A 26,867-nucleotide genomic window follows, 5' to 3' on the forward strand; every position below is an offset into this window, starting at 1 on the left:
TGTTACTGCAGCTTCCAATTATTTCAGAAAAATATATTTCCCTTGTTCTACAAACAATTAGTTTGTACATGTTCAGCTTCTCTCTGTAACTCTCTTTTTGAACCTGGAGCTTTGACTTGTACCATTTCCGTTTGGCCCCCTGACCAAATCATAATTTCTCCATCGCGCCTTCTGCTTATTTTTAACCATTTTAGCCATCATAGGGGCAATGGTGTCCAGAACATTCAAAACACTAGATGTAACAGAGTTCAACAATTATTTACATTAGAACATGAGACATTTTCAAAGTTTATCATTTCCATAAACAGTGCACCTGTGCCATCATTTATGTGTCTCCTCTGAACAACTTCAGGACCAGCCTCTGAACAGCTGCAGGACCAGCCTTTGAACAGCTGCAGGACCAGCCGGTGGTTTGGGAAAAACAGACATGTCAAAGAAGACACAGAAATGATCAGACTCAACCACATTGACATTTGAAATATTTACCCCCTTTGTAATTATGAGAGTGTGCCCTCTGCTGTGGGTGGGTCAACTCTGCTGTGGGTGGGGCCACTCACATGCTGAGTAAGACCAAAGGTTTCAAAGACAGCATCAAGCTCTTTAGCATTTCTGTCACAAATATTATCAACATGCACATTGAAATCATCTGTAATGACCAAACTATCAAAGTCTGTACGACTGAAACAGCTCAGTAAAATCATCAATTAAACTTTGGCAGTGCTGGAGAGGCTTGTATAAAACAATGAAGAGAATGGATGGAGACGGTTTTAGCTCCATTTTAAAGGAGACAATCTCAAATGATGAAAACACCCTGTTGGTTCTAATTACTGAGAATAACAAGACAAGATTCTGGTCGTTATAATAAAAGTATATATTCCCTACGATTACAAAACTAACAGATTAAAACGCATGTCATGTCCCTCAAGTTCCCATCAGACATCTGTGCTCCTCATCTGGGGGCTTCTCACACACAGGACAAAGAATATGAATATTCATAAGAAGGTGGATCTTTTCTGGCACCTCTTGGTACCAGGCTGTACCAGGCTTTACCTTCCAGGACATCCTAATATGGTCGTGAGATGCGACCCTTGACCCAAACAGAGAAGTTGGGGGAGCAGAGACAGACACAACCAGACAGAGCAAAGAATGTGCAGTGTGTGTGTGTGTGTGCGCGTGCGCGTGCACGTGCGCGTGTGCGTGTGCGTGCGTGTGTGTGTGTCCAGTCTGCAATAACAATGATAGGTATATTAATGCATTACAATATTAAATGCTTATTAATTCCTTCAACCCCAAAAGACAACCTGCGGGTAATTATTTCATCTCTAAAGATAGCACAGACTCCACCCCCTTTTTGTTTTCTCGTGTTTCAGATTCAAACTTAAAGTTGGGTGGAGTCTATCAAAACTACATTTCCTGTGTTTTTGTCAAGCCATGTTTCAGTCGGTGTAATCCCTCATTCGTCCAGGCGTGTTCCATAGTAGAAAAAGCTTCAGTTGTAGTCATCTGGACTCAGTTAGAAAAAATAAAATAGACGTTTCGACTCTCATCCAAGAGTCATTGTCAATAAAAGAATTTAGGTCGAGAACTCCGATATTTATACTATTCTGTGGTAAGTCCAGCCCATTGGGAGGAGCCATCCTGAAGAGGAAAGAGTTGTTTGTTACAACAGAAACTTACCCTCTTGGTATCTACCGAGCCTATTAAACCCTTTAATGGGCTATTAGTCTCCCCTTTGTCTTTGTGAGACCCTGGCTCACCCACCCTGAGTACCTGATTAACATCTAAATGTCCTGGTACTGGTCCTCTACCTCTCCAGGGGTTCAGGATCCCATTGCAGACTACAGGAAGATTGAACCTTAGACCTCCGTTTCTGTTTAAAGAAGGTTTTTCTTTTTTAACAAAAATAGCTTCCTTAACTCCTCTTTCAAACCATCTTTTCTCCCTGCTTAAAACCTTCACCTCACCGTCTTCAAACGAGTGATTAGAGGCTTCAAGATGGAGATGCACGGCGCTCTGTGGTCCTGAACTTGTATTTCTTCTGTGCTGATAGAGCCTCTTGTGTAGAGGCTGTTTAGTCTCACCTATGTAACGTTCTTTACAACTTTCTTCACTGCATTGGATAGAATAAACTACATTGCTCTGTTTTTGAGTCGGCAACTCGTCCTTAGGATGAACCAGTTTTTGTCTTAAAGTGTTTCCTGGTTTAAAATAAACAGGGACTTCGTGTTGTCTAAAAATTCTCTGCAGTTTTTCCGACAGGCCAGAGACATAAGGGATAGAAACACCCTTCCTTCTCTGTTCAGTTTCCCTTTTGTCCTGCTTCTTGGTTCTCTTCACTCTGTTGAGAGCCCAAGCGGGGTAACCACAGGCTGAGAGGGCATTACGGACATTTTTTTCCTCTTTCTTCTTGCCCTCTGAGCTGGTGGGCACACCTTGAGCTCTGTGTTGTAAGGCTCTGATCACACCCAGCTTGTGCTGTAGTGGGTGGTTGGAACCAAAGAGCAGATACTGGTCCGTGTGTGTAGGTTTCCTATATACTTCTATTTGGAGTTTCCCGTCCTCTCCTCTGATCATGGAACAATCAAGAAAGGCCTTAGCGTCTTCTCTTGTAAACCTGATATGTGGGTCCACTGCATTGATGTGCTCAGAGAAGGTTTCCAACTCTTGTTTCTTGATTGTTACAAAAGTATCATCGACATAGCGAAGCCACAGTTTTGGGGCTATGCCTGAGAAGGAGGCCAGTGCCTTCTTCTCAAAGTGCTCCATGTACAGGTTGGCCAGGCTCCTCCCAATGGGCTGGACTTACCACAGAATAGTATAAATATCGGAGTTCTCGACCTAAATTCTTTTATTGACAATGACTCTTGGATGAGAGTCGAAACGTCTATTTTATTTTTTCTAACTGAGTCCAGATGACTACAACTGAAGCTTTTTCTACTAAGCCATGTTTCAGTTAAAAACATAAAATCAAGATTATAATCAGTCAAGAATCAGTTGTTACATAAAGATCTGACATTTAGCACAGCAAGTTTCAGACTAGTTTCAGTGGGACTGGGCGTTATCTTTTCACACGGAATATGAATCAAATTTCTCAGATTGAGCAGCCTAACTCGCCGTTTGTTTTCCTATGTATGATGTGACTACAGAAATAGCACTATTTTGCACCTCTGCACCCTCACTCCACCTCTGCACCTCCGCACCCTCACTCCACCTCTGCACCCTCACTCCACCTCTGCACCCTCATTCCACCTCTACACCCTCACTCCACCTCTACACCCTCACTCCACCTCTGCACCCTCATTCCACCTCTGCACCCTCACTCCATCTCTACACCCTCATTCCACCTCTGCACCCTCACTCCACCTCTGCACCCTCACTTCACCTCTACATAGGTGGGGGCCTCTCGTTTCCAGAATAGATAGAAGTTCTCAACGTAGTGCAGTTCTCTAGGTGCACACTCTTTGGACCGCCATGTGTTGCTGAATAAATATTTCAGTCAAAAGGCTGCGATGGTAGTTATTCTCTTTGATTTCTTGATTATAATAACTCCTTATTATTTGTAAATACCTAAAAGGATTCTTTCAACTCCTCAAAGCTTTTCAAATGATTGAACCATTTGTCATCTGCCAGTAAGGCCTGTACAGGAACCCCCAGCACAACACCAATCTCAATAGTTTCCCATTGAGCTTCATATTCTGGGTCACACCAGCAATGCTCTGATTTGAGCTGAAACAAAGTAATTTTTCAAACAAGGTGAACAGCAGCCTGCTTTTTCTTTTGATAATTATAAAGTTTTAAATCCGGTACAGGTTTTTTTCCTTGCCATATAAATCTTGAGATTGTTTCATTCCACTCATTAAACAGCCGGTTGGGGATGGAAATAAGAAGAGTCTGGAACAGAGAGAGAAATCTGGGCAAACATTCAGTTTTATAGTTTCAATACTTTGACTTAGACTTAAGTAGGAGATTAGGTGTCATTTTTCAAGATCTTTTTTAATAGTAGTAAAAACAGGTGTATAATCTTTCTCTAATATTGTTGATAGGTCTCTATTAAGTACCACACCTAAATATCTAAGATATCACGTTTTCCATTTAAATGGGTAGGTCTTTCTAAAGGTCAGAGGGCGGCGCCAGAATGATTTCAGTTTTTTGTACATTTATTTTGTATCCGGAGATTGGACCAAAAAGAAAATGAATCACATTGGGTATGGAAATGTCTGGTTTGGTCAAATATAATAGAACATCATCCCATAGCAGGTAATTTTATGTTCCGTCCCATCGATTGTAACACCGTGAATTGTTTTTGATCGTCTAATAAATTGGGCAAATGGTTCTAAATACAAATACAAAGCAGGAGGAGAGACCTGGCACAGCCCTGCCTCACCCCCCTTTCCAGAGTCAGTGCATCTGTCAGATGACCATTTATCTTAATTCTTGATGTTGGGCCATCGTAAAGCCAAAATATTTTTTTACAATTAAAATACTGATTAAAAAATTTCTCAGCACTTTAAATAAATAAGGCCAGCTAAAAACCTTCTCAGCATCCAAAGTAATTATTACAGCAATGTTTTGCTGTTTTTATATATGTTTCGTTATCTGTCAGGATTGTCTTGTGTTATGTTGTCCTGCGTTTGTCCTTTGTTCATAAATCCATTTTTTCTCCCTCAAAAAAAGAGAGAACGATAACAACTGGCCAAGGCTCTCATTACTGCCAAGATCGGGCGATGGCCTTCTCAACAAAGTTATTTTTTAGATAGATAGATAGACGACAGATAGACTGAAACATAGTCACTGCTCTTCCTAGTCACCTTTGTGCCTCGGTCAAAGGTCTCAGTGCAGCTCAGCAAGAGGCTTGGTCAGGTAGTCAGCAGATTGTGTGTCAGGGTAGTTGTAAGAGAGTAACAGCCCTCAAGACAAAAGTTTGAATAATGGTAGAATAATAATAATTCAAAACCGATCTAGAGTCCATTCACCTTTACTCATTCTGACCATTTCAATGCTTTACCTTTGTTTTCTAGCTTGATATTTTAGCAGTTAGTGTTCATAAACTTATTTACACTGCCATGCACATTTTAATTCTGTAAAGTATATAGGTATGAGTTTTTTGTGTCAATGAGTTTGTGCAGTTATATCACTTTTCCTTGACATTTATGTGATTGTTTTTGTTTGTTCTAGACCACATAGAAGCTCTACACTTGAACCTGACTCAGGCCGAGCACCAGACAGAGTCCTGCTTCAGTTTGAAAGATGCAGCTGAGGCCCAGACCAAAGCCGCCGAGAGCCAGACCAAAGCCTGTCAGTCCAGCCAAGACTATCTACAGAAAAAACTGTGAGTCATGCTACTACACATACTGCTGCTACCACTGCTACTAATAAAGCTGCAACAACTACTACTACTTCTCTCAGCATCAGTTTGGAATCCATAAAGAAGTCAGTCATTCACAATTTGGGGGTTGGGACCCAAATTTGGGATTCTCAGAGTGTCCCCAGTTTTTTTTTAGAAAGATCTCCAGACTTCCGGGATGATGGATGCTTAGCTTAGTTGTGTCCGTTGGGCTGCGGCCGATTCAGTTGATTTATCAGTCGTTATTACGAGTTCACCAGAGAAGACTTGATATTTCTACGTGAAAGCAGACAAATAATGAGCTTGGACACTTATTTCTGGAACATTAAACCAAAGAACAATCGCACAGAGAAGCAGGTAAACAATGTTCCAACTTAGCTAGCAGGCCAGTGTGTTCCAACTTTAGTTTGTAAATACTCCGGGACCTTTTTTTTAACCTAGAAAATGTTTTTTCCTCCGTCTTGTGATCCCTTTTTGGATCGGTTTCTTGCATGTTTTTTTTTTTTTTGCATTTAGTTTGTTCCGTTGTGTTCTGTTGTTGTGGTTCCTGCGTTTGTGTGTTGTGTTCTAACAGAGAGTTGTGTAACAAAAGCAGATTTATAAGCATGATTTCAACATGGTTAATACAATGGCATCTGAAAAACTACAAATGGCATTTTTTTTAATGTTAATGGCATATTGGGCCCAATTAAGTGGTCAAAGAAACTTACAAAGAGGAGAACATTTAAAAAATAGAACCCACAACATAGAACATCAAAATTAACTAAATTTGGTTATAATAGACTTTACTGTTCCTCGCACAGTGGCAAACATAAAAAGGGTGTGGCCATATTGTTCTCAAGGAGAATCGCCTTTGAACAGAGTTTTGAACATGTCATGGTCAAAGGAACTATTAGTGGAAGTGTGTTACTTTGATAAATGTATTTGCTCCACCAGGAAGTGACCTCACTTTCTATACTAAAGTTATAGACCTGATTGCAAACCACTCTGAGGGAACCCTTGTCTGGGGTGGTGACTGGAATTTGCAAATCCAATCTCCCACATTTGGCACGATGAGTAGATGTTTTTAGTCACAGAGTTTAAGTACAAAAGCCTACAGCCAACGTCTAACCAGGGCCGGCCCAGCCTATAAGCGAACTAAGCAGCGTAGGGCCCCGAGGCGTTAATAGGGCCCCCAATCTGGCAACCCGTCTTATGAGAAGTGAAAGCGCAGCGTGCGCCACTAGTGTAGTAGCGCTGCTGGCGCGGCAGCGCACACAGCGGTAACATAACGCACAAACCGCATTTATTTGTAATGACAATCTGGCAACCAAAGCACCAAACCTGCGCTGATTGGGCAACTTCATTGTGCGCGAGCAGAACGAGAGCAAAACATAAACACAACAGAATGTGGTCATCATGTCCAGAAGAATATATCTCCTGGTGCCGAAAAACGAAAGAAGAAACTTCTTGATGATGTAAAGAAACTGCAAACTCAACAACACTCTCCAGGTATTGAACTTATCTTACAAAGAGACGGTTAATGCCGGGTTAATGCTGCTGTTTGAAACAACACGATTCTGTCACGTTTGTTTCGCTCAGGCTGGAGGCGACGAGAGCTCTGCACCGTGCACAATATGTCTGAATGAAAGATAATAAGCTTAACATTTACACCAGCCCGGTAGTGTTAGCAGCAGGTGAGGCCGGTGAGGTGGCGTCCATGCCCCGGGTCACTAAGAGGCGGAGATCCGGTCCGGACGAGCGCCGTCTCGTCCAGAACCTCTGACGTGAAACTTTGGAGTGAACAGCCCCTGTCCCGGGCCCCTGTCCCGGGCCCCTGTGCAGCCTCAGTTAGAGATGAGCGGGTTTGAGTTTGCGTCCCCTCTCTCTCACATCACCATGTGTGAGATCAATCGTGACTCGTGATGTCTGTTTTACTTTGACTTCTTAACGTGGAATGAGAGGAACGTAAAGGTTTATGCACGTAAGGTCCATCAGCCAATCACATCGCAGCATTGTTTAATGCAGAGGAGTCCAGTGTGTGGTGTTCTGATCAGAACAAACATTTATATTGTAATTAACTTTTAATAGAGCAATAAAACATTTCAATTTATTTAAAAAGCATCATTAGACGATTTGTTATAAATTATAATAAATTGATAGTGAAAAATAACCAGACATATTATGATTACGTCTGTTATAGAATAATACTATATATTTTTTATACAAAAGTGGCAAAGTTGCAGAAACCTAGTCTCTTCACTATAGCTAAGCTTGGACCTTCACTTCTAGTTCTGTTCATTCTCTGGGAATAACATGTTTGCACTGTTTTATCAGTGTTAATTGTTAATCAAGCAATGCTTATGCCATTTGTTAAATTTAATATAACTTGTTTTGTCACTTTGGCAAGAAGGAACAGTTGGGAGCTGTAAAAGATAAATTAGTAAGGATAACTATTACTTTTACATTTTCAGTTAAAATTAATCAATTTGACCATAATTATTTTTCATAGCCAATATTGTATTGAGTAATTAAGTACAATAATGTATTAATAACTGGCTTTAATCATCCTTTTATAGCATTACAACCTCAACATTTTACTCTTACTTTAGCTGGCTGGACCACATTAAAATGCAGCAGAAGACCCAAAAAAGGTCTGAAAATCTCTGGGGGAGAGCCCCCAGACCCCCCCTGTTCATTAATTTAAACTAATGTGCTAATGTGGCTGTAGACCCTTAACGCCCACAAATACGCCCAAAAACATATCTGGGACATGTGTTATTTGTACAGGGAGAAGAGGTGATGTCAGCAGAATACCAAGTTGCATTGTGGGATTTAAGTTATCAATATTTGAGCTTGTGAGGTGTTGAGAATAAACTAACTGGCAAACGGATGCCCTGGAGTTTTGGTGCGCTTTGTTTGCATTGAAGAAAGTTCCCGTATGTGAATTGTTTACTGACAATGGCAATAAAACTGATTCTGATGACGTGGCGAGGGGCCCCCAAAAATGTTTTTGCTTAGGGCCCCCTGAAGGCTTGGGCCGGCCCTGCATCTAATCCAAGTCTTATGTTTAGGGCTGGGCAAGTTAATGCGTTAGTATCGCATCAACTCATCACTTATTTATCAATTATTTTAACGCGCGTTAACGCAGATGGGATTCCCCTGGTCCGCACCAGTCCTAAAGCCAGTGTTGTACCTGAACGCGAGCTCCAGTTGTAGAGGCGATAGAACGCGGAGACAGAGATTTCGCGTGTCGCACCGCACCGCGCATGCGCATCAAAACAAAAAGCAGCACGGACGCGACCGCAGCGTATAGTCAACAGAGCAACGATTCGCCTGCTACGACCAGTTACGGGAGTTTTATGATAAGGTCGGTGAGGATGGGAACAATCTAACATTTATGTGCAAACATTGCCCAGCAAGTTTTCCCTCATGTTTTTGAGAATATACTGTGGGGCTGAAAGCTGCTACTGCTGCTAGTACTACTACTACTACTACTACTACTACTACTACTACTACTACTACTACTAGTACTACTACTACTACTACTACTGCTGCTAGTGTGGGCTGAATGGACAGCAACAAATGAGGGAAGTCTGTCCCTTCAATGTGAAAGTAAATCCTGGGGAAGGATTAAAAATTGGATATGAAGATGAAATCTGACACATAGTTTCAGCATTGAACTAATAAAATAATTGCTGCTGTGGTTGTATTTGGGCTGCGGAAATAATTTAGAACAATTATTGCATAATATTGAAAAAAATAACTGAACTAGTTCATTTTTTGGAGCTGTGAACTTAGTTCAAAATTTTGAATTATGAACTATTACACCCTACAAATGTGTTTTGAGTGTCTAATGTTTAATGAGATAACAATGTTTCTGACGTTACCTCTGAAGTGGCCTGTTCATCTTTAATGATTGTGGCTCATGATTTTGTGGCAAGTGAATTCTTTATATTTTATTTAACTGCTACTGAATAAAAATGCTGATGCACTTTACACTTCTTTTGAATTAATTTTGAATTTTGCACGTAAAAATGCAATTCATTGTGATTAATCTGGGAAATAATGCGATTAATCGCGATTAAAAATTGTAATCGTTGCCCAGCCCTACTTATGTTAAAAACAAATAAATCATGTCATCAGTCTCTTCAAATTAACAGAGATGTATCACCATGTGACCACAACCTGAACTCACATGCCCCATGCAGGTGGCTCCATCTCTCGTACTCTTCAGTTCTCTGTGTTTTGCATCTTCCTGAGGAGCACCTCTGCTTCTCCTGGTGATCTGAGGAGCACCTCTTCTTCTCCTGGTGTTCTGAGGTGCACCTCTGCTTCTCCTGGTTTTCTGAGGAGCACCTCTGCTTCTCCTGGTGATTGCGAACATTTGATAACATTTTAATATGAGGCATATGATGAAGTAACACCTCGTTGGTCTTTTCGTCTGTATTTTTCCACTCGCCGTGGTTTCACACACAGTTGTCCTTGAGCTCGTCTGCAGCTTCTCCTGCACAGGTGTCTTCCTTATCAGAGAGTGTCATAGAGGAACAATGGGATATGTGTTCGCTTGTGCGTGTAAGGCGTAAACCCTTCATAATTTCAGCATATATCAAAATATAGTTTAATACAATCTAGTAAAGTTGATATAGTTGGTAATACAATGTTGTCAAGTTAATATATTTGGTTTCCCCTTCAACTTGGATCCCATACTTAAGTCTAAGTCAAAGGACTGAAACTATAAAAATGTATGTTTTGCCAAGATTTCTCTATTTGTTCCGGACTCTCCCAATTTACATCCCCAACCGGCTGTTTGATGAGTGGAATAAAACAATCTCAAGGAGCCAACATTTAGAATGGCTTGTATAATTGAAAATATAACGGCATACAGTATGTACGTGAACAATGGGGGGAGAGCATCCAGCATGCTCCTCTCTCTGATCTGAATGGTCATTACCAAAAGACATGTCATGAATCAGTGCTACTGCAGCCAAAGGCCCTGGCAACCCGAGCTCGGTTGTGATTGTATTTAGACGTGGTTAGTACACAGTTAAACTGTGTTTGCTCAGTTACATTTAGTTCCGAAACTTTTTCAAGAAATGTTACTTCTCGTCATAAGTTTCAGAGCACATACTTATGCTCCTATTTTAAGTAATATTGTACAGTGCCTCTCCTTGAACCGACACCTTAACGTGGTGGAGGGGTTTGAGTGCCCGAATGATCCCGGGAGCTATGTTGTCGGGGGCTTCAAGCCCCTGGTAGGGTCTCCCAAGGCAAACAGGTCCTAGGTGACGGGTCAGACAAAGATCGGTTCAGAAGCCTCTTATGATGACTACAAGAACAAGGCCGTTTACGTCGCCCGGATCAGCGTCACCGGGGCCCCATCCTGGAGCCAGGCCTGGGATGGGTGCTCGATGGCGAGCGCCTGGTGGCCGGGTCTTACCCCACGGGGCCCGGCCGGGCACAGCCCGAAGGAGCGACGTGGGGCCGCCCTCCCGTGGGCCCACCACCCGCAGGAGGATCCATAAGGGGCCGGTGCAGAGAGATCCGGGCGGCAGTCGACGGCAGGGGCCTCGGCGACCAGATCTCCAGACACAGAAACTAACTCTGGGGACATGGAATGTCACCTCGCTGGGGGGGAAAGAGCCTGAGCTTGTGCGGGAGGTTGAGCGATACCGACTAGATATAGTCGGCCTCACCTCCACGCACAGTTTGGGCTCTGGAACCCATCTCCTCGAGAGGGGCTGGACGCTCCATTTCTCTGGTGTTGCCCGCGGGGAGAGGCGGCGGGCTGGTGTGGGCTTGCTTATAGCCCCTCAGCTCAGCCGCCACGTGTTGGAGTTTACCCCAGTGAACGAGAGGGTCGCGTCCCTCCGCCTTCGGGTGGGGGACAGGTCTCTCACTGTTGTGGCGGCCTACGGGCCGAACAGCAGTGCAGAGTACCAGGCCTTCTTGGAGTCCTTGGGAGGAGTGCTGGACAGTTGACCGACCGGGGACTCCGTTGTTCTACTGGGGGACTTCAACGCCCACGTGGGCAATGACAGGACACCTGGGGAGGGGTGATCGGGAAGAACGGCTTCCCCGATCTGAACCCGAGCGGTGTTCAGTTATTGGACTTCTGTGCTAGCCACGGATTGTCATAACGAACACCATGTTCAAGCACAAGGGTGTCCATCAGTGCACGTGGCACCAGGACACCCTAGGACGGAGGTCAATGATCGACTTTGTTGTTGTGTCATCTGACCTCCGGCCGCGTGTCTTGGACACTCGGGTGAAGAGAGGGGCAGAGTTGTCAACCGATCACCACCTGGTGGTGAGTTGGATCCGCTGGCGGAGGAGGAAGCCGGACAGACTTGGCAGACCCAAGCGCATTGTGAGGGTCTGTTGGGAACGTCTTGTGGAGCCCTCTGTCAGTAGGGTATTCAACTCGCACCTCCGGGAGAGCTTTTCCCATGTCCCGGGGGAGGTTGGGGACATTGACCATGTTCTCCGCCTCCTTTGTTGATATGGCTGCTCGGAGCTGTGGTCGCAAGGTCTCCGGTGCCTGTCGTGGCGGCAACCCCCGAACCCGGTGGTGGACACCGGAAGTAAGGGATGCCGTCAGACTGAAGAAGGAGGCCTCCGGAGGTCATCGACAGGTATCGGCAGGCCAAGCGAGCCGCGGCTTGTGCTGTCGCAGAGGCAAAAACCCGGGCCTGGGAGGAGTTCGGGGAGGCCATGGAGGAGGACTATCGGTCGGCAGAAAATAAATTCTGGCAAACCGTCCGGCGCCTCAGGAGGGGGAAGCAGTGCCTCACCAACACCGTTTACGGTGCGGGTGGAGGCCTGCTGACCTCGACTGGGGATGTCGTCGGACGGTGGAAGAAATACTTTGAGGATCTCCTTAATCCCTCAGTCACGTCTTCCGAAGAGGAAGTAGAGACTGGGGACTCAGAGGCTGGCTCATCCATCAACCAAGCTGAAGTCACTGAGGTTCTTCTCGGTGGCAGGGCTCCGGGGGTGGATGAGATCCGCCCTGAGTACCTAAAGTATCTGGATGTTGTAGGACTGTCTTGGTTGACACGTCTCTGCAACATCGCGTGGCGGTCGGGGACCGTGCCTCTGGACTGGCAGACCGGGGTGGTGGTCCCTCTGTTTAAGAAGGGGGACCGGAGGGTGTGTTCCAACTACAGAGGGATCACACTCTTCAGCCTCCCGGGTAAGGTCCATTCCAAGGTACTGGAGAGGAGAATCCGACCGATAGTCGAACCTCGGATTCAGGAGGAGCAGAGTGGTTTTCGTCCCGGTCGTGGAACACTGAACCAGCTCTATACCCTCCATCGGGTGCTCGAGGGTTCATGGGAGTTTGCCCAACCAGTCCACATGTGCTTTGTGGATCTGGAGAAGGCTTTCGACCGTGTCCCTCAGGGTGTCCTTTGGGGGGTGCTCCGGGAGTACGGGGTCCGGGGCCCTTTGCTCAGGGCTGTCCGGTCCCTGTATGACCGGAGCAGGAGCTGTGTTCGCATTGCCGACAGTAAGTCAGACCTGTTCCCAGTGCATGTTGGACTCCGCCAGGGCTGCCCTTTGTCACCGGTTCTGTTCTTAATTTTTATGGACAGAATTTCTAGGCGCAGTCAGGGGTCGGAGGGTGTCCGGTTTGGGGACCACAGGATTCCATCTCTGCTGTTTGCAGGCGATGTTGTCCTGATGGCTCCATCAAACCCGGACCTGCAGCATGCACTGGGACGGTTTGCAGCCGAGTGTGAAGCGGCTGGGATGAGAATCAGAACCTCCAAATCCGAGGCCATGGTTCTCGACCGGAAAAAGGTGTCATGCCCTCTCCAGATGGGTGGGAAGTCTTTGCCCCAAGTGGAGGAGTTCAAGTATCTCGGGGTCTTGTTCACGAGTGAGGGAAGGATGGAGCGTGAGATTGACAGTTGGATCGGTGCAGCGGCTGCAGTGATGCAGTCGCTGCATCGGACCATTGTGGTAAAGAGGGAGCTGAGCCGAAAGGCAAAGCTCTCTATTTACCGGTCGGTCTACGTTCCTACCCTCACCTATGGTCATGAGCTTTGGGTAGTGACCGAAAGAACAAGATCGCGGATACAAGCGGTCGAAATGAGTTTCCTCCGCCGTGTGGCTGGGCGCTCCCTTAGAGATAAGGTGAGGAGCTCGGCCACACGGGGGGAGCTCGGAATAGAGCCGCTGCTCCTCCATGTCGAGAGGAGCCAGCTGAGGTGGCTCGGGCATCTGCTCCGGATGCCTCCTGGGCGCCTCCCTCGGAAGGTGTTTCAGGCATGTCCCACCGGGAAGAGGCCCCGGGGAAGACCAAGGACACGCTGGAGAGACTATGTCTCTCGGCTGACCTGGGAACGCCTCGGGATCCCCCCGGAGGAGTTGGAGGAAGTATCTGGGGAGAAAGAAGTCTGGGAGTCCCTGCTCAGACTGTTGCCCCCGCGACCCAGCCCCGGATAAAGTGGTAGAAAAAGGATGGATGGATGTACAGTGTTATCGTCTCTTACTTAAGTAAATGTATTGATTACTCTTCTCGCTGTGAGTACATTTGCAAGTGCCAAATGCTTTATGTGGACAATATGAAATGATTTGAACATTTGTGTTTCTGGCACTGCTCCTTTTTATTCTTCTTGAGTACACATTTTGGTTCCTCTCTGAACCTTTGATTGTAGATCATTTTTAATACAGTAAGAAGGCAGACATGAATCTCCAGATATTTAATATATTTTGTGTTTTTCTATTTGTTTCCAGTCAGAAGTGTAAAGTGAGTGAGTCAGAGGGGCAGACCACTCCTCAGAAGAGCTCTGGTCCCACAGGATCTGGTTCTACAGGGTCTGGACCAGGACACAGAGCAAGTGGGATCCTGGTACTGGCTCTGCTCCTGCTTCCTACAGTCCACCTCATCTTGTGAGTAGCACTCTACACTATTCAGAGCAAAAGGTGAAAGTCTGGAAAAACATTAAATTCACATTTTTATCACTATTATTTGTACAATAATTGGTTATGTTCCTGATGTTTGCATTTTGACAGCTAAAGGTGCACTATGTAACTTTTCTGGTGAAGGCTGCTTACCTGGAATATTCCAGTTTTACAGTAAACTTATCCATCTTACATTTATTCAATTACTTGTGTTTTTATTGCTGTGAGTATGTTCACCTCTCCACAGATCTGACCCTCTGAGCATCATCATTAAGTATAATTCATATTTAAAATACTAGATACTTCTGATACTTCAGCACAACACATTGGTTTACCCTTTCCAAACAGCTGAACTCTGCCACAGTTCTCTTGAGTAATGGCTGCAGGAGAGCATTCTTTTGCAATAAAAAAGAACAAAATGTTAGCTGCTGTAATTAGAACCATGATCCACTAATCTGAAGGCTCACAAAGTGCATGCACACTGCTCTCTGCTGGGCAGGATGGCGCACTGCAGTTGCGGGGCATAAAAGACATTCCGGCACCTTTACAAAATTTGGTTCATATTTGGAAAAAAACTTGACTTAAATATCCCATAGCCCTCTTAGCCTATATTTAAGTATAGGATAAGATTCAATTTTTTCAAGATCTTTTTTATAGTTGTAAAACGAGGGGGATAATTTCTCTCCAAAATTGTCAATAGATCCCTATGGAGGACCACACCTAAATATCTAAGATTTATTTAGAAGATCAAAGGGGGTTACCAGAATGAGACGATTTATTTTTTTTTGTACATGAATTTTGTATCCAGACATTAGATGTCTGGTTTGGTCAAATATAATCATCTGCAGCAGGCAATGTTATGTTCCATCCCATCGAATGTAACACTGTGAATTGTTTTTGATTGTCTGATAAATTGGGCCAATGATTCCAAATACAAAGCAAACAGGAGGCACAGCCCTGTCCCACCCCTCTTTCCAGAGTCAGTGGATCTGTCATGTGACCATTGATTTTAATTCTCGATGTTGGACCATTGTAAAGAGCCCCAATATTTTTTATGATTAAATTGTCCGTTAGAAATTTGCCCAGCACTTTAAATAAATAAAGCTAGCTCATAAAATCAAAAGCCTTCTCAGCGTCCAGACTAATTATTACGGCTTTGTTTTGTTGTTTTTGTATTTGTCTCATTATGTGTAAGGATCGTCTTATGTTGTCTTGTGTTTGTCGTTTCTTAATAATTCCTCAATGAGAGGTTTTGGAGTATTTGTTCCATTCTTTTGGACATAATTGAAGTGCATAAACGATAGTCCACATTCAGAAAAGAAAGAGGTCTATATGAGGCGCAATCCAATCAGACCTTCCCTTCTTTAGGTAGTAGGGATATGATGGCCTCTTTCCAACACAGAGGGGTTTGACTTTTCTTAAGTTCCCAGTTAAAAGTTGTTAAGAGTAAAGAAGTAAGGGTCTTTAGAGCTTTATACCACTCTGAGGTGTGTCTTTAGAGCTTTATACCACTCTGAGGTGTGTCTTTAGAGCTTTACACCACTCTGAGGTGTGTCTTTAGAGCTTTATACCACTCTGAGGTGTGTCTTTAGAGCTTTATACCGCTCTGAGGTGTGTCTTTAGAGCTTTATACCGCTCTGAGGTGTGTTTTTAGAGCTTTATACCAATCTGAGGTGTGTCTTTAGAGCTTTATAACACTTTGAGGTGTGTCTTTAGCGCTTTATACCACTCTGAGGTGTGTCTTTAGAGCTTTATAACACTCTGAGGTGTGTCTTTAGAGCTTTATACCACACTGAGGTGTGTCTTTAGAGCTTTATACTACTCTGAGGTGTGTCTTTAGAGCTTTATACCACTCTGAGGTGTGTCTTTAGAGCTTTAGACCACTTTGAGGTGTGTCTTTAGAGCTTTATAACACTCTGAGGTGTGTCATTAGAGCTTTATACCACACTGAGGTGTGTCTTTAGAGCTTTATACCACACTGAGGTGTGTCTTTAGAGCTTTATACCACTCTGAGGTGTGTCATTAGAGCTTTATACCACTCTGAGGTGTGTCTTTAGAGCTTTTGACCACTTTGAGGTGAACCCATCGCTCCTGGAGATTTATTGTTCTTAAATCTTTTGATTGCACCTTGTATTTCCAAAAATATTATTTCTGCTCCTAATTTTTTTTATTTTGTTCTTCTGACACAACAGGCAAATTGAGGATGTCCAGAAAGGAATTTATATAATCTTCTTTATCTCCTGTAATTCAAATGTTGATTGAATTTGGTCTTGTTTGGTTAAGATTACATCATTTTGCCTGTCCTGCATTTTAAGAACATTTTCTTTCAGCTTGTTGTTTTCTAACTAAGATAGTAATTCAGAACATTTTGATCCACTCTCATGATATCTTTGTTTGTTAAAGAGTTATACGGAGGTCTGCTTACTTCCGTTGTTGTCATTGCTTTCAATGGCAGGGTTAGGGTTAGGGTTAGAGTTAATTGGTTAGGGTTAGGGTCAATGGCGTCCAGCAGCCGTGCATCGACTGGATTGAGCGTGGACAGGAGACCAGCGACGCCCCTACCTCCATTTATTTACTCTGATTACTCTGATTCTCCAGATGGAGATTTCCTTGACTCTGACTCCCATTTAGCCTTAGGGTTAGCCTTAGGGTTAGCTTTAGAGCCTTTAGCGCGTTTTCTATTTCTGTCATTCAAGCGATTTAGTTCCAAGGAATCTTCAGCTTTAGCAATGATCCTGATCCTTTCAGTTCTTTTGAGTTTGAGCAGCTCAGTTCATAACATCCACCACAAAGATCCTTTCTGTCCACAACCAAGGTATTCTCAGTAACCCCCACACTTGGAACCCCCACACTTGGAACTTTCTCACTTGGAACCCCCACACTTGGAACCTACACACTTGGAACCCCCACACTTGGACCCCCCACACTTGGAACCCCCACATTTGGAACCCCTTGGAACCTTCCCACTTGGAACCTTCCCACTTGGAACCTTCCCACTTGGAACCTTCCCACTTGGAACCTTCACTCTTGGAACCTTCTCACTTGGAACCTTCACACTTGGGAACAACAATGGCTTCTCTCACTGTATCTACTTTCACCTCTTGACACTTTCTTGACTACATCCACATAAACTTCCTATAATCTGTTATCTGTCTTTTTCCTCTGTATCTACTGCGTTGTATCAATGAAATGTCCCCATGTGTGGACAATAAAGGATTATCTTATCTTATTTTACCTTAAGACACTTTAACTTTTTGCTCTTCAGCAGATGTTTAAGTGAGGTCTTCTTCTTCTTCGTCTTCGTCTTCGTCTTCGTCGTCTTCGTCTTCGTCTTTATTATTATAGAAACATGTTTTTTGGACCGTTTCACTGGTCGCATTTCTTGTCTGATTTTTGTCATTCAAGGTTTTTTTCGTAGATATTTTTGTGTGATTCCTGCTAGAACGTTTGGTATTCCTCAGTCTTAAAGTGCATTTTGTCCTATCTTTTAGAGTGGTGGTTACAGGCAAATGATTACATAAACCCTCACACATCATGTTCAAACACTAACCCGTCATGTTCAACTTTCTTATGTGTAAAATAAATGGCACATTTTTCACAGTTGTTCATTTTGATTCCAGGATTTGACTTCTGCATCTGGTGAAAAGAAGCCAAACTTACAACTGCAGTACACTTCCTGTTTTTGTTCTCGTAACCATGGAAACACCGCATCCCTGGCCTCTGATTGGACAAACACTTTGCATACTGGACACTTCAATATTTTCTGTTGCTTTTTGATGTTTTTATTTCAGACGTTACTAAACAGCTTCTGCTGCAACTTTTCACTGCTGACTTTGAATCATTTTTACATTATTATTTTGGTTTGCTTTTTGGTTACATTTGTATGTACATTTCTTTCCAAGCTAAATTATCTTGAATTAATTATCTTGAATGAACAAATCAACACACAAATCACAGATCTAAACTAATACTCCAAATCAAATTGAACTTTTTACAGCATAACTGATTCATGATTTTCTTGTTCACTACTTTTACAGTAATGTATGAACCTGTTTGCTTATAAACTAAAACATGGTAAATTTTACTGTTTTCTCAAGTGTCAGTGGAACATAATGTGATGTGATGTAGGAACTGGGATTAACCTCAGAATGTTATAGTAAACGCCTCAGATACATTTGTGTGATATCAGAGCTGCTTTAAACACATTTAACGTTGGATTTTACTGCATTTACTGGAGACTTAATAGCACATTATGACACACTTAACATTTTTGAGGATTTTTAGCTTTTACAGGACAAATACACTGACTAACCCAAAATGTTGAGCAAATAGTTTTTATAATCCAATCTAATTGTACTTTTTGTGAATCTCAAATGCAATATTGAGGCTGTAAACTGTATTTTCTCATCTATAGTAATGATAAGAAAAGTAACTGACACATATATCCAGTAAAATGGAAATAATACTTTATTTTAAAATCATTAGCATCTGTTGTCAGCTTATATGTTATGCTCTCCTTCACTTCTATAGATCTATAGATGTTTTACCATTTCATGACATAAAAATTGTAATGCAATTTAATACATTCAATATAGTGTAATATTTTAGTGTGTCCCTCTGTAGTTGGAAAATACCCCTCTGGTCCCACCACCCTGGTCTGCCAGTCCAGAGGCACTGTCCCCGACTGCCACCGGCATTAGGCATTAGGGTTAGTGCCTTGACGGTAGAAAAGCGATATATAAATGTGACCATTTAAGACAGCCTCCGAGTTCTCTGTTTCTGCTTCCACTTCAGAATATGTGACAGCGGAGCTACAGGCCCCTGAGTCTTTGCGACCACAGCTCCGAGCAGCCGCATTGACGATGGAGGTAGAGAAAATAGTCCACTCGGACTCAATGTCCCCAGCCTCCCCCAGGATCAGGGAGAAGCAGGTGTGAGTTGAAGACCATGCTGACAGAGGGCTCCGCAAGACGTTCCCAACAGACCTTCACAATGCGCTTGGGTCTGCCAAGTCTGTCCGGCTTCCTCCTCCGCCAGCGGATCCAACTCACCACCAGGTGGTGATCGGTTAACAGCTTCAAGACACAGGCCAGAGGTCAGATGACACGACAACAAAGTCGACCATTGACCTCCGGCCTAGGGTGTCCTGGTGCCATGTGCACTGATGGACACCCTTGTGCTTGAACATAGTGTTTGTTATGGACAATCCGTGGCAAGCACAGAATAACTAATAACTGAACACCGCTCGGGTTCAGATCGGGGAAGCCGTTCTTCCCAATCACCCCTCTTCAAGGGAGGACAGCCCCATATCACACCTTCGGGCTGTGCCCGTGCCAGACCCCATGGGGAAAGACCCAGCCACCAGACACTCGCTGTTGAGCACCCACCCTAGGCCTGGCTCCAGGGTGGGACCCCGGTAACGGTTAAGGTTAACCCAAACCACTACATCACATTAAGGTTCAACGAGAGGTGTACATAAACATTGTAACAGAAATGGAAAATATATTTCTTTTTTTAATTAGATTTTATTCTTTTATTGCATTGTTGATGACTTCTGTAAAACTGTCTGCTCATTGTTTTGATATTGCAGAAATGATCGCGTACTGCTGGAAGTTAATCTTTAGAAAACAAGGATATATTTCTTCTTATATTTTTAAATGACCTGTTGTTTTATGTTGATGAAGACACACACTGTGGTAAAGGTGAAAGTGTTTTCTCTGACACTGGCTTGTGCTTTGCTCAAAGGCAGATTTGAACCACAAAAACTGCACCTGTTTTGAAGTTTGTTTTTTGACTTTCTTTCTTTTTTTTAAGGAAATAAATAAACCAGACTTTACAGAAACTCATGAGCAGTTGTGTCCCTTGAGCATAAAAAATATATATTTTATAACACTATGTCACTAAGTGTATGTTTATAACACTAAGTTTTAATTAAATGTATTAACACCCTCAAAGAGTGACAATCAAAATAGATTAAAGATTAGATTAGTAATTACATTAGATCAAAAAAATGCTCATAAGAATTTAGCAATGATCTTTACCTCAGATGTTAAAGTTAGAAGTTAGGGGTTAGGGTTTAGGGTTTGGGGTTTAGGGTTAGGGTTAGGGTCAGGTTAGGTTTAGGTTTAGGGTTGGGTTTAGGGTTAGGGTTAAGTTTAGGGTTAGGGTTAGCTTGTTTGTTTGTATGGGTTAGGGTTAGGGTTGGGTTTGGGTTAGGGTTTAGTGGTTAGGGTTAGATTATTTGTTTGTATGTTTGTCCATTCTGAGATGGACAATGCACGGGCCTCCACTGCCCGGTCACGTCCCCTCGCCTCTAGCTTCCCCCGTGTGACAATTAGGCTTAGGCGTAGACCCCCCACAGGTTAGGGTAAGGTAAGTATGGTAAATAGGTGTAGAGTTAAGTTTAGGCTATGGTTAAGTTAAGGCGTGGACCCCCCACAGGTTAGGGTTAGGGTCTGGGGCTAGGTTTAAGTTTTTATGCTGCGTGAATGTGCTTGCTAGAGTGTGTTTGTTAGTTTGTTCGTCATTTGTGCGCTATTGTGATCATGTGATCCTGCTGAGAATAGTTTTAGTCCCAGTATAAGTGATCAATTTGTCAACTTGACCATGAATTCTCTGAAGTCTGCTCTTGACGTTGTAGCGCCGTTAAAACAGAAGGTCATTAGGCCAAAGCGCGCCTCCCCATGGTACAACCAAGAACTGCGTTCACATAAGCAAAGAGTTAGAAAGTTAGAGGGATTATTTCGTCGCTCTCACACAGAAGAATCCCTAAAAGCATGGAAAAGTTGCCTGCTGTCCTATAAGCAGGCTCTGCGTAAGGCCCAAACCAGATATTATTCAAATCTAATAGAAGTCAACAAAAGTAACACTAAATTCCTTTTCAGCACTATAGCTAGGCTAACAAACTGTCACAGCGCAGTAGAGCCCTCAATCCCAGCTACACTCAGCTCTGATGATTTCCTCCTATTTTTTAACAATAAAATAAAAACAATCAGAGATAAATTAGATAAAATTACCCCCGCTATTAGCCCTGAACTAGCCAAAGCTGTAAATCTAACGTCCCATATAAATCCACCTGTAAACTTAGAAAGGTTCACAGCTGTTGATCAAGCAGAGAACTTCAGCCATTATGTCCTCTAAAAGCTCAACTTGTGTCCTAGACCCCATTCCAAGCAGACTCCTCAAAGACATTCTCCCCCTAATTATAGACCCTATTCTTAATATAATAAATACTAAATATAATAAAAAGTGGCTATGTTCCACAGTCCTTCAAACATGCAGTCATTAAACCTCTTCTGAAAAAGCCTAATCTAGATCCCGACCTATTGGTAAACTACAGACCTATTTCAAATCTTCCCTTCGTCTCTAAAATCCTTGAAAAAGTTGTATTAAAACAGCTTTGTCGCCACCTGCAGGACAATAACTTATTTGAAGTTTTCCAGTCAGGGTTCAGAGCCCACCACAGCACTGAAACTGCACTAGTTAAAGTCACAAATGATTTGTTATTAGCCGCTGACGATGGACTGGTCTCAATCCTGGTTCTGTTGGACCTCAGCGCAGCGTTTGACACCATTGACCACAACATTCTACTGCAGAGGTTAGAATGTGATGTAGGTGTTGGAGGAACAGCCCTCAGCTGGTTTAAATCCTATTTATCTGATAGGTACCAATTTGTTAATGTAAACAAGAGCTCCTCACCGTGCTCTAAAGTAATTTACGGTGTGCCACAGGGTTCGGTACTCGGTCCAATTCTGTTTACTCTTTATATGCTGCCATTAGGCAACATCATCAGAAAGCATGGCATTAACTTCCACTGCTATGCAGATGACACTCAGCTGTATTTATCAATGAAACCTGATCAGAGCGATCAAGTAGACAGACTTAGTGCTTGTGTGAAGGAGATAAAAACCTGGATGACACTAAACTACCTGCTTCTTAACCCTGAAAAAACCGAGGTCATTGTGCTTGGCCCTAAGCATCTACGAGACAATCTATCTGAGCAGATAGTCACACTGGACAATGTTAGTGTAGCCTCTAGTTCTACTGTAAGAAATCTTGGAGTCTTATTTGACCAGGAGCTCTCATTTAAAGCTCATATAAATCAAGCTTGTAAAACAGCCTATTTCCATTTGCGCAACATTGCCAAAATCGGAAGAATCCTGCCTAAAAGTGATGCCGAAAAACTTATCCATGCATTTGTAACGACTAGATTAGACTGCTGTAACTCCCTGCTTGCAGCGTGTCCTAAAAGCTCCATAAAAAGCTTTCAACTGGTTCAAAATGCAGCAGCAAGATTACTAACAGGAACAAAAAGAAGAGAGCACATTACGCCGGTGCTGAAGTCTCTTCACTGGCTCCCCGTCCAGTTTAGAATCAAATTTAAAATTCTACTCTTGACCTACAAAGCCATAAATGACATGGCCCCATCCTACCTCAAAGATGCTATAGAACCATATCATCCAAACAGAGCTCTTCACTCTCAGAATGCTGGCCTTCTGGTGGTCCCAAGAGTCTCTAAAAGTACTGTAGGAGGTAGAGCGTTTAGCTACCAAGCTCCTGTGTTATGGAATCAGCTCCCGACCCATGTTAAATATGCTGACACAGTCTCTTCATTTAAGTCCAGGCTTAAAACGTTCCTCTTCGAAATCGCTTATGGTCAGACTAGTTAGGAACAGAAACATAAACCCACAGCTTTAGCTACGCTGCCCTAGGAGTAACTATTCTGGGGGAAGTATGACAGCTTGAGCACTATCCTCTTCTTCTGACTACTTATGCTATCAAACAATATTTATTTTTTAATTCCACTTGCAAACTGTTCACCGCCTTCTTTTTCTTTCTCTCACTCCTGAGGACCTGTGGACCCAGATGCCCCTCTCCTGGAGAAGTGGTCCCTGCCCTGTGTGGACGGTCCCTCATCTGCCTGAAGAGTGGGTCCAGCTCGCCTCCGACGGTCCCTCATCTGCCTGAAGAGTGGGTCCAGCACGCCTCCGACGGTCCCTCATCTGCCTGAGGAGTGGGTCCAGCTCGCCTCCGACGGTCCCTCATCTGCCTGAAGAGTGGGTCCAGCTCGCCTCCGACGGTCCCTCATCTGCCTGAAGAGTGGGTCCAGCTCGACTCCGACGGTCCCTCATCTGCCTGAAGAGTGGGTCCAGTTCGCCTCAGTCGGTCCCTCATCTGCTTGAAGAGTGGGTCCAGTTCGCCTCAGTCGGTCCCTCATCTGCATGAAGAGTGGGTCCAGCTCCAGTCTCCCTCGTGTCCGTCTGTCCGTCTGTGAGAGTCGGATCTCTCTTTCACTGGAACTCCTCCAGGTTTCTACGCTTTTTTCCCAAAGAGGTTTTTTTTTGTAGTTTTTCCTGGCCGAGAAGGAGAGTCTAAGGACAGAGGACCCTGGGACATCGTCCCTCGCCACCACAGACATTGTCTGACTCCCTTGCCACCACAGACATTGTTGATTCATTTCTCCCTGTGGCCCTCAGAGGCAACTGTTGTTGTGATTTTGGGCCTTACAAAAATAAATTGATTTGATTTGATTGTGCGTTTGTCGCAGCTTGAGGCTTTGACTGTTGGTGTATCGTCGCGACGTTTCGGATTAAATTCTCCTTCATCAGGCTTGATACACTTTTTCTGCGGCTTGAAGCCGTTTGTGCGCTATTGTGCGCGCTATGACTGGTTGTCATGCGTTGGTCTAGGCTTGAGGCTTCGACTGAGGAACAAACGGAATAAACTTCTTCAAACAAGACTGAGTGTTGTGTTTTCTGCTTTGTGTTATGCGTTGAGTTTTGTGTGTAATGTTTTCTAATTTGATTCCCCTTTGTTGGGGTAATCTGTTATCGTTGTTATTGTAGGGGTTGCCAATCAGCTCGGCTCTTTTGAGAGGCAGTGAGAGTCTAACCACATCTGCGTAGGGTGGCATCTGTGGTCTCTCTTTGCGGATAGTGCTGGCTAAGTGGGGCACTGGCTGAGTTAAATTGTTTGTTTGTTTGTCCATTCTGAGATGGACAATGCACGTCCCCTCACCTCTAGCTTCCCCCGTGTGACCATTAAGTTTAGGCGTAAACCCCCCACAGGTTAGGGTTAGGTAAGTATGGTAAATAGGTGTAGAGTTAAGTTTAGGCTAGGGTTAAGTTAAGGCGTGGCCCCCCCACAGGTTAGGGTTAGGGTCTGGGGCTAGGTTTAAGTTTAAATGCTGATGTGCAGGTCATTTTAGGGAAGAGTCTGAATGGTCAAGAAACTCATACGGCTCATGATAATAATTTATTGTCAAGAAATTAGACATACACCAATGCTATTCCTTAACACACAGAGAACACAATTCAACTTAGAATATGAAACGACACAGAAATATCAGACATTTGTATGGCAAGCTTGGGAGAAAACGCCGGGACTGCGTCAGCCAGGCTGTTGTAAGCAGCCTGGTGACCCTCCTGCGTCTCACCCCGTTTTTTCCCATGCTGGTTAGTTTTATTAGATTGGTTAGTTTGGTTAGATTAGTTTTATTAGACTGGTTAGTTTTATTAGATTAGATCAGATTGGAATAGGCGGGTCACATTTCTCATTGGTCAGCTTCACATCAAGGCACTTGTTTTATAGCTGGTATTTTTTCTAGAGATCCAGCCTTGGGTAAACATTACCCAAACTCCTCTGGGCTGTCACCCCCCCTGGGGCAACATTCTTTACGACACCTTCACAAACAAATGCTGTCACACACCCATTTTTCTCTGAGACTAATGATGCAGATAATATATCACTATTATGCAGATAAAATACATCACAGAAATATAATCATATATTCACATTTTATCACATATATTCACAGTCACTGAGTCGACAGATGAACCTGTACTTCAAACTGTACTTCAAACTGTACTTCAAACTGTACTGCAAACTGTACTTCAAACTGTACTTCAAACTGTATTACAAACTGTACTTCAAACTCTACTTCAAACTCTACTTCAAACTACTGCAAACTGTACTTCAAACTGTACTTCAAACTGTAGTTCAAACTACTTCTAACTGTCCCAATTTGCCGGAAAAGTCTTGATCCTCTCAGACACAAACTTTACCATCGCAGCCTTTTCAATAAAGTCTTTAAGAAGTCATTAAAAGCCCGTGAGTTTCCACTTGCTCTTTTGTAGTTTGACCACAGGAGTGCTGTATATAATGCTCCTGAGGAGATGCTCCAGCGACACTGAAGGACGGGTCAAACGCAGAGACACATTTCCCTACGGGGACAATAAGCATACCTTAACCTTAAAACTCATCCACAAAAAATTACCACTAATTATATTATAAGCCCTGTTTATTTTGTGAACATTGCTACACATTTTGTATTATTTTGTACTCAATACTTTCTTTTACTTGAGACAGTTCCTATTACTTTAGTTACTTTGATTTAAGTAACTAAACTAAGTACTTACTTCTTCCACCACGTACAGCTGTAAGTCTGCTCACTATAATGCTTTTGTTGTTTGTCCACAGCTGCAGTGGGACGTGCCCCCATGGCCAGTGAAGTACGTTCTGTCTGGAGAGGGAGAGGGCACCATCTTTACCCTGGACGAGAACAAAGCAAAGCTCTACGTGACGCACCCCCTGGACCGAGAACAGAAGTCCTCATACGTCCTCCAGTTCAACAGTCGATAAGACCACGGGCGTCAGGCTGAGACCGGAGACCGAGGTTAGGATCAATGTAATCAACATCAACGACAACGAGCCAACTTTCAGCAAAGAGGTGTACACGGGCAGCGTGCCGGAGCGGGCAGAGATCGGTACGAGAATGTTCCACTCATAATATATATATATATATATATATATATATATATATATATATTATGAGTGGAACATTCTCGTACCGATCTCTGCCCGGAGCGGGCAGAGATCGGTGTTAGCCTGATCACAGCAGAACTACATCCATAGTTTTGGATGGTCCAGTAATGGACCAGGACCACCTCAAATAGTTACAAATGTGGGACAGGTCATGGGACATGGTGAGACAGACACGGTGTGATATAATAACTCACTTAAGATCAAATGTAAGCCTATTCACTTTATTTTGCCCCGCCCACTTCCGTCGTAATGGCACTTCCGGTGGAGCCTGACCCTCTCACTAAACTGTATGTCCTCTGTGTGGGTTCCCCAGGCACGTCGGTGATCCAGGTCACAGCCACAGATGCAGACGACGGCAACAACGCCAAACTGGTGTACAGCATCAGCCAGGGGCACCCGTACTTCTCTGTGGACCCCAACACTGGTAAGAAGCTGCTCTTCAAGCGGCGTTTCATGTCCTTTCCACTCGCCCGACTCCAAAGGTCAGAGTTTAGTTTGTTCAGTTTGCTCCTGTTTGAGGATTTATCTATTTTCTCATTTTTCTTTTGATGTTTTAAACATTTAATCAGAGCAGACCGAAAAAAAAAGATACATTAGTGCAATGAATCATTAATAGAACAAATATGAGGTGCTCAGACCACGTCCAATGAAGAATAGGATGGATTTATTTGAGTAAATGTCACCGGCTGATGGAGGTGAAGAGGAGGAGAGGCTGAAGAGGTTGAGGAGGCTGAGGAGGCTGAGGAGGATGAGGGTGCTGAGGGGGTTCTGATGGTTCTGGTGCTGCGGTGACTTAAATGGAGGGAAAGAG

The 26,867-nt window shown here is 43.7% G+C and overlaps 1 protein-coding gene and 1 pseudogene across 1 annotated transcript in view; both read left to right on the plus strand.

Annotated features, from left to right (window-relative positions):
- The window catches only part of LOC140354394 (uncharacterized), a 45,672-nt gene extending 25,593 nt beyond the window's left edge, over nt 1–20,079 (plus strand). The window contains exons 3-5 of the mRNA XM_072439393.1: nt 5,176–5,329; nt 14,066–14,221; nt 17,854–20,079. Of these exons, the coding sequence (XP_072295494.1) occupies nt 5,176–5,329; nt 14,066–14,221; nt 17,854–17,860 (317 nt within the window). The 3' untranslated portion in view covers nt 17,861–20,079. The remainder of the gene's footprint in view (nt 1–5,175; nt 5,330–14,065; nt 14,222–17,853) is intronic.
- Nucleotides 19,096–26,867, plus strand: part of LOC140354351 (cadherin-9-like) — a 37,284-nt pseudogene continuing 29,512 nt past the window's right edge.

Source organism: Eucyclogobius newberryi, unplaced genomic scaffold, assembly GCF_026437365.1.
Source record: "Eucyclogobius newberryi isolate DKJ021-1_F unplaced genomic scaffold, fEucNew1.0.hap1 SCAF_9, whole genome shotgun sequence".
Lineage (NCBI taxonomy): Eukaryota > Metazoa > Chordata > Actinopteri > Gobiiformes > Gobiidae > Eucyclogobius > Eucyclogobius newberryi.